Source organism: Lathyrus oleraceus, chromosome 6 (assembly GCF_024323335.1).
Source record: "Lathyrus oleraceus cultivar Zhongwan6 chromosome 6, CAAS_Psat_ZW6_1.0, whole genome shotgun sequence".
Taxonomy (NCBI): Eukaryota; Viridiplantae; Streptophyta; class Magnoliopsida; order Fabales; family Fabaceae; genus Lathyrus; species Lathyrus oleraceus.
The window spans coordinates 496,333,639-496,342,505 of record NC_066584.1 but is presented as its reverse complement, the minus strand read 5'-3'; the positions used below and the strand labels follow the sequence as shown (position 1 = coordinate 496,342,505).

General features: G+C 35.6%; 1 protein-coding gene across 1 annotated transcript; it reads left to right on the top strand.

Annotated features, from left to right (window-relative positions):
• The first annotated feature begins 1,301 nt into the window (after window positions 1-1,301).
• On the top strand, window positions 1,302-1,727 carry LOC127096424 (uncharacterized). The gene has a single exon (XM_051034994.1). The coding sequence runs from the start codon at window positions 1,302-1,304 to the stop codon at window positions 1,725-1,727; it is 426 nt and encodes a 141-aa protein (XP_050890951.1).
• Window positions 1,728-8,867: the final 7,140 nt, after the last annotated feature.

The window sequence follows — 8,867 nt, the reverse complement described above, 5'->3', positions numbered from 1 at the left end:
GTTGTTTCGCTGCGATTTAATAAAAGTTAACATTCAGACATGTGGTTATTACTACTATTTTTATAATTGTAAAGTGTTACATCTCTTTTCGGTTGAGCAGGTTGATTGTATGTTGTAATGTAGCATCCTGAATTGCATGTTGATTTGTTTACTCTGATAAATGTTTTAAATTTACACGGGGAAAATTTAGAGTGTTACATAGTGGTATTAGAGCAGGTCGGTCTGTCCAGCCAAGTTGTTGAGTCGGTGTGGTGTGATAGTTGAATACTATCGATGTTGTCTCTTTAACCATTATTGTTGGTGTTGGTGTGAAATAGAAAATGGCTAGAAGAAACGATGTTTCTATTGCTGCTGCTTTGTAGGCTGTTGCTCAGGATGTGCAGAATCAGTCAAATGCTGGTGGCAACGACGAGTTCTGACATTTGGGAAAGTTCTAGAGGAACAATCCGCCTACTATCAAGGGTAGGTACGATCCTGATGGAGCACAGACTTGGCTCAAGGATATTTAGAGGATTCTCAGAGTGATGGACTTCTCTGAAGTGCAGAAGGTGCGGTTCGGTACACATACGTTAGGTGAGGAAGATGATGACTGGTGGATCAACACTCGTCAGGTGTTGGATGTTGCAGCTGAAGTTATAACTTGGGTTGTGTTTCATATGTAATTTCTGAGAAAGTAATTTCCTGAGGATGTTCGTGGGAAGAAGGAGATTTAGTTTCTGGAGTTGAAGCAGGGTAACTTCTCGGTTACTGAGTATGCTTCCAGATTTGTGGAACTTGCTAAGTACTACCCTAATTACAGTGAGGCGACTGCTGAGTTCTTGAAGTGTATCGAATTCAAGAATGGTTTGCATCCTGAAATTAAGCAGGCGATTGGATACCAACAGATCAGGAGGTTTCTAGAGTTGGTGAACAGTTGTAGAATTTATGAGGATGATACTAAGGCTCGTTCGGCTCACTACAAGGGGCAGAAAGAGAGAAGAAGAAAGTAGAATTTGAATTGTGGGAAGCCATATAGTGCTTCAGCTGATAAAGGTAAATAGAGAGTTGTTAATGGTAAAAGGACAAATGGGGAAGGTGCTACTACTCCTCTTAAGTGCTATAGGTGCGGTGAGTTGGGTCACCGTGTTAGTGAATGCAAGAGTGATGTGAAGAAATGTTACAAGTGTGGGAAGTCAGGACATCTGGTTGCAAATTGAAAAGAGAATGTGGTGACTTGCTACAACTGTGGAGAACCAGGACATATCAACACTCATTGCCCAAAGCCTAAGCAAACTTCAACTGGAGGAAAAATGTTCGCTCTGATGGGGACTCAGACTTCAAGTGATGACAAGTTGATCAAAGGTACATGTTATATTAATAATACACCTCTAGTTGATATTATCAATATTGGCGCTACTCATTCTTTTATTGATGTTGACTATGTGAAAAGGCTAGGCCTTGTTGTGTCTTCTATGAGTGGAGAAATGGTTATCGAAACTCCCGCTACAGGCTCGGTGACTACTACTTTAGTTTGTTTGAACTGTCCCCTGTTAATCTTTGATAAAGATTTTAGCATTGATCTTATTTGCTTGCCTTTGGAGAATCTTGATGTTATATTGGGGATGAAGTGGTTGGAGTTCAATCATGTTTATATCAATTGTTATAATAAGTCGAGGCGGTTTTTTACTCCTCGTGAGGAGGAAGAAGTTGGTTTCTTGTCTACTAGAGAGTTGAAGAAGCTTTTGTAAGAGGAGACTCAGATGTTTACGTTGATTGCGACGTTATCTTCTAAGAGTCAGACAGTGATTTATGAATTGCAGGTTGTGCAGGATTTTCCAGAGGTGTTTCCAGATGACATTTCAGATGTACCGCCAAAGAAAGGTGGAGTTTTCTATTGATCTTGTCCCTGGTACCAGACCTATTTCTATGGCACCATACAGAATGTATGCATCAGAGTTAGCATAGTTGAAGAAACAATTAGAAGATTTGCTAGAAAAGGGAATTTGTGAGACCAAGTGTGTCGCCCTGGAGAGCTCCATTGTTAGTAAAGAAGAAAGACGGTAGCATGAGGTTGTGTGTGGATTACCGACAGTTGAATAAAGTGACGATTAAGAACAAGTATCCACTTTCGAGAATAGATGACTTGATGGATTAGTTGGTGGGTGCACATGTTTTAGCAAAATTGATTTGAGTTCAGGTTACCACCATATCATAATGAAGGATGAAGATGTACAAAAGACGTAGTTTAGAACTCGATATGGATACTATGAGTATTTGGTGATGTCGCTCTGTGTTTCTAATGAACCTGGAGTATTTATGGAGTACATGACTCATATCTTATGTATTTACTTGGATCGTTTTATTGTGGTATTTATTGATGAAATTCTGATCTTTTATAAATAAGAAGAAGAACATGATGATCATTTACGAGTTATATTGCAAGTGTTGAAGGAGGAGAAACTTTATGCTAAATTGTCGAAGTGTGAATTTTGGTTGAAAGAGGTTAGCTTTCTTGGTCATGTTATTTCAGGTGGTGGTATTGCTGTGGATCCATCTAAGGTAGATGCAGTTCTACAATGGGAGGCTCTGAAGTCAGTGACAAATATTAGAAGCTTTTTGGCCTTGGCTGGTTATTACCACATGTTTATTAAAGGTTTTTCCAAGTTGGCACTTCTGCTAACTCAGTTGACCTGCAAAGGTAAACTGTTTATGTGGGACGTTCGTTGTGAGAACAGTTTTGTAGAGCTGAAGAAAAGGTTGACTACAACTCCGATTTTGATTTTACCTTAACCAAATGAACCGTTTATGGTGTATTATGATGCGTCGTTGATGGGTTTAGGTGGTGTGCTAATGAGATATGGCAAGGTCGTGGCCTATGCTTCACGACAGTTGAGGATTCATGAGAGAAACTATTCTACTCATGATTTGGAGTTGGTTGTGGTGGTGTTCGTGTTGAAAATTTGGAGGCATTATCTCTATGGTTCCAGGTTTTAAGTGTTTAGTGATCATAAGAGTTTGAAATACTTGTTTGATCAGAAGAAGTTGAATATGAGATAACACAAATGGTTGGAATTCTTAAAGGATTGTGATTTTAGCTTGAATTATCATCCCGGTAAGGCGAATGTCGTGGCAGATGCTTTAAGTCAAAAGTATTTTCATATGTCTGCTATGATGGTTAGAGAATTGGAAATGATTGAACAGTTTAGAGACATGAGTTTGGTATGTGAGCTAACACCGTAGAGTGTGATGTTGTGAATGCTAAAGATCAACAATGATTTTCTTAATAACATCAAAGAAAGTAAGAATTGGATGTGAAGTTGGTGGACTTGATGGTTGGAAGTAATCAGACTGAAAGTAATGATTTCCAAGTCAATGAACAAGGTGTGTTGAAGTTCAGAGACATAATTTGTATTCCTAACAAAGCTAAGTTGAAGAAGATGATTTTAGAAGAAATTCATCGGAGTAGCTTGAGTATTCATCCAGGAGCTACTAAGATGTATTAGGACCTGAAGAAGATCTTTTGGTGGTCTGGAATGAAGAGAGATGTGGCTCATTTTGTTTATGCTTATTTAACTTGTCAGAAGTCAAAAGTGGAACATCATAAACCTGCAGGATTGATGCAACAGTTGGATATTCCAAAATGAAAATGGGATAGTATTTCTATGGATTTTGTGACGGGGTTGTCGAATACTCCGAGAGGGCATGATGCCATTTGGGTAATTGTTGGTAGACTGACAAAGTCGGCACATTTTATTCTGATTAACATAAGTTTTTCTTTGCAGAAATTGGCAGAGATATACATCCATGTGATTGTGAAGTTGCATGGAGTTCCATTGAGTATTGTGTCAAATAGAGATCTGAAGTTCACTTCTAGATTTTGGGAGAGTTTGCAGGAAGCTTTGGGTTCGAAGCCGAGGTTGAGTTCAACTTATCATCCGCAGACCGATGGTCAAGCAGAGAGGACCATTCAGTCATTAGAGGACTTGTTGAAAGCTTGTGTTCTCGAGCAAGGAGGTGGCTTGTAGGACAAAGGAGCAACATAAGGTGCTTCCTTCTCCACCTCTTTAATAACCTCCTTTTTATGTGGTGTTAGTGGATTTTCCTCAATCTCTATATTTCTCTGATCAGAACTCTCCTCAACCTCTTTATCATTCTCCCTAGAATTTTCAACTTGTTTTCCACTTCTGGTTGTTACAACATTCACATGTCCCTCAGGGAAGGGTCCTAGAGAGATGTGTGCAAGTTGGGATATTTGGGTCTCCAATGCCCTGCTGTGAGTCCCAATGGACTTGACCATAGTGTTTAGCTACCTAAGAACTTAACTATTATGGAGATTTTGGTTTCTAAACTCTTCATTATGAGATTTTGCGTTGCCACAAAATTCTACATCATAGATTCTAGGTTAGAGCGAGTTTGCGTTGCAATAAAATTCTCCATTGACATTTCAATGTTGGATTGTTGGAAATCTTGTGGCTCCTCATTATACTGGGGGTGGTTATTATAGAGATATTTTGGGTGATCTAGCCACCATGGATTATAGGTATTGAGTATGCACTAATGCTTCATTTAAAGTTGTAAAGCATCCCTGCAATATAACTAGGTTTTCATCTTTGGTACCCAAATCTTTTTGAATCTTTGTGCATTAGTAATTCTAAGAGGTCCACGGTTACTAACTTTAGATCTTCTTGATTTATCAAAACAAAATGGCTCTAGGTGTACAAGCTTACCACAAAAGGAGCATTTGTAAACATGGTGATTCAATTTCTTCCAATTAAACCCTTTACTATATGATCTACTATATTTGAACCCTAATCCAATTTTATTCAAGGAAGGTAGGTATTTGATTTGATAGAATCAAATATATATTTTATTTCCCTTTAGTAAAATTACTTAGGGTTTCATGAAAAAATTTCACTTTCTTTTTCATTGAGACACGTGTTTCATATTTATTGGCTTGGTTTTTAAAATTAGTCATTTCATTATTATTTTCTAAAAACTCAATGTAGTCTTTAATATCTAAGTTACGCTTTTCGATCTTATCATGTTCCTTGATTAACTTAGTTTTTAATTTAAGCAGTTTCTTAAATGAAAGAGTTGTTACTTCACAATCGTCTTCTTCGTGAGAATTATTCAAGCAAACTTGTTCATCTTCTTTACCGGAAGAAGATTCTTCGAAAATTCTACCAGATTTTGACTCATTAGTATTTATCCTTGATATTGAGTTTATGAATATATTGCTCGTTGAGAATTCTTTCTCGTTTTTTTTTTTTTTGAAGATTCTACTGGTTAATAAGGCATGAGTTTAGTCACTCTATTGCGGTAGATTTATACACCATCACTAAGAATGATATTTTTCTAAATGAAATTGATATGATAAATATTTTTGTGAATGAAATTAAAAATCAATTTAGTAAGAACGAAAGTGACGCACTTGATATGTTTAAGACTTTTGTGAATGAAATTGAAAATTAATTTAGTAAGAAAATTAAAAGGTTTGTAATGATAGGGAATTGAGTATGATTCTAGTTTATTTAAGGAATTTCATAAACGTGGAATTTCACATGACACCACTGCACAATATTCTCATGAAATGAATGGAAAAGCAAAAAGAAAGAATAAAACACTTATTGAACTAATTGTTGTTATTGTGTTGAATTCTAGTGCTACATCTCATTGGTGGGTGGAAATTTTATTTAATGTTTGTTACATATTTAATAAAGCTCCCAAGTATAAAAATAATATCTCTCATTATGATATATTGAAAAAAAGACAATGAAACTTGTCTTACTTTAGAACTTGGGGTTTTCTGGCCTATGTCATGATTCTGGATCTGAATCGTGTTAAACTCGCTACTAGAGTCTATGAATGTGTATTTATTGGATAGAGAGGAAACAATAAGGCATATAGTTTTTTTTTACCTAAATGCTAAAGTGATCACATAATCAAATGATTTTAAATTCTATGAAGACAAATTTCCTTTCAAATCGAAAAATAGTTAGGGCATTGAATTGAATCACATTCATGTGATAAGAAGCACCGAAAGCAACGATAATAACAAAGGAAGGTTGTAAGAGTTGATAAAATTTATGGGTTTGATTATGCGGTCTATACAGTAGAAGAATATTCATCAAACCTTGAAGAAGCTTTGTCATTAGGCATGGCAACGGGGCGGGTCGGGGACGGTTTTTACCTCCCCCAAACCCAGACCCGAATCCTCAAACCATCCCCCTTCCCCGCCCCAAATCCAAACGGGGATGGAGAATCAAAACCCAAACCCGTCCCAAACGGGTTCGGGTTGGGTTCGGGTATCCCCGCCCCACCACCATTCATTTAGTGAAATTTAATAGAAATATCTATTTTTATAAAATAAAATTACATTTCAAATAATAAAATAAAACATTCTAAAAAAATTCCATACATACATTTCAAATACTTTAAATAATAAATTAAAATTAAAATATCAAAATATTGACCATATATTTAATATTCTAAATTATCAAAAATAAATAATAATGTACATAATGAAATAAATGGGGCGGGTTTGGGGACGGGTTCGGGGTGGGTACTAGTGTCCCCATTACCCGACCCGTCCCCATATTTTAAAATTGGGGAAAACCCAAATCCGAACCCAAATCCAATCAAAGCGGGTTTTCCCCGTCAACTTCGGGGCGGGTTCGGGTTGGTACCCGCGGGTACGGGTTATGTTGCCATGCCTATTTGTCATCTTTGGATGCATATTTGTGGAGAGAAGCTATTAATGATGAAATAGATTCTCTAGAATCTAACAGGACCTGACACTTAATAGACTTTCCTAGTGGTTGCAAACTAATCAGTTGTAAATAGATTTTGAAAAATAAACTAAAACCTGATGGCACTATTGATAAATATAAGGCTTGCCTTGTTGCCAAAGGTTTTAAGCAGAGAGAAAATATAGATTACTTCGATACTTTTTCTCCGGTCACTAGAATTACATCCATTCTGATAGTGGTTTCAATTGCTTCTATTTATAACTTAATAGTACACAAAATGGATGTTAAAATAACCATTTAAATGATAACTTATAAGAAGAAATCTATATGGACCAACCCAAAAGGTTTGTGATTCATTAGCAAGAAAACAAGATCTATAAGTTAGATAAGTCAATCTATGGTCTAAAACAAACTCTAAAGCAATTACATGAAAAGTTTGATAATTTAACGATATCGAATGAGTACAAAGTGAAAGAAATTTACAAATGTGTTTATTAAAAACCTCAAAATGGCATTTGCACTATCATATGTCTATAGGTAGACAACTTACTCGTATTTGGACCAAAGTTTTATACTGTTAATGATGTGAATTCATTGTTGTGCAACAATTTTGATATGAAATACCTCATAATATTCAATGTGGTTCTTGGAACCAAGATCATTAAATTTGATAAGGAAATATCTTTAGAACAATCTCACTATGTGGAGAAGATCTTACAGAAATATATTTATTTTGACTATAAACCTGCTTATACACTATATGATCCTAATGTTAAACTATTTAAGAACATCCTTGATAATGTTAGACAAACTGGGTATGAGAGCACCTTTGGCAGTCATGGCTATGCCATTGATTGTATTTGAGACGACATTGCATATGTCGTAGGATTGTTTTGCATGTTTACAAGTAGATTGAGTAATGAGCATTGACAAGATATTAAGAGAGTCATGTGATACCTTAAGAGGATCATAAATCTCGGTTTACAGTATCAAAGATTTTCTGTTGCACTTGAAGGATACAATGACACGGATTGGAAAATCTTATCAAATGATTTCAAAGACTAGTGACTATATATTTAATATAGTTGAACGAGTTGTATCTCAGAAATCAAAGAAACATACTATCTTGGCTCATCCCATGATGGAGTCTGAAGCGATAACATTAATGACTGCTAGTGAAGAAGCAAGTTGGTTAAGAAGCTTTCTAGCAGAGATCCCTTTATGAAAAAAACTTATGTCAGTTGTGTTAATCCACTGTGTTAGGTATCACAATTATTACATAAATTTAAAATCGTTATTATATGGTTAAAGATAATAATGAGAAAGCACAACATTGCTAGAGATTGTATCTTTAAAGGAGTTGTAAGAGTAGATCATGTGCATACTGATAAAAATTTAGCAGATCTTTTGACGAAAGGATTAGTTAGAAAGAAATTTTATAACACATTCAATAAGATGTGACTAATGCCTAAGCTGAGTTGCTCATGATGGTAACCTGATCTAATAGATTGGAGATCTCAAAAAATAAGTTCAATAGGTAATAATAAGTTGTGAGTAATATGAGGTGATCATACTAGTATAAATAAGATAAGAATGAATCCTGAAGCGATAAGAGGATGAGATGATATAAACTCTTAATGAGATATATACTGTGTATAAGGGAGTGCCTAGCTACATAAGTAATCTTGATAGACTGACTTATATGATTGTGGAATTTAGGTCGGTTCCTATGGAATTTTGAGGTAGAATCTCTAGAGTCTTCACTAAATTGGGATAGACGTGCAAGGCCATTAAAGCACAAGCTTATTAGAATACACATTAATAAAAGGTTGTGTGCGGGTTTGATGTCAGAGATAGAGTTCAGGATAATTGTGTCATCCTTGTTGAATAAGAATCTTACTTACTACGCAAGTTCAAGTCGTAGACACTTTTGCTTATGCACAATCTTAGAAATGTTGGACGTTACTTCTGAAACACTTTTTTTAAATTCAAGTGGGGGATTGTTGGAACATGTAAATATTAAAATATGGAGATGAATTTGAGAAAAAAAAATTCTTAAGGCCCACATTGTTAGAAAATTATGTGTATTTATGTGTTAATTGAGAAAACTCTAAGTCCCTCGTTACTTAGATTACATAA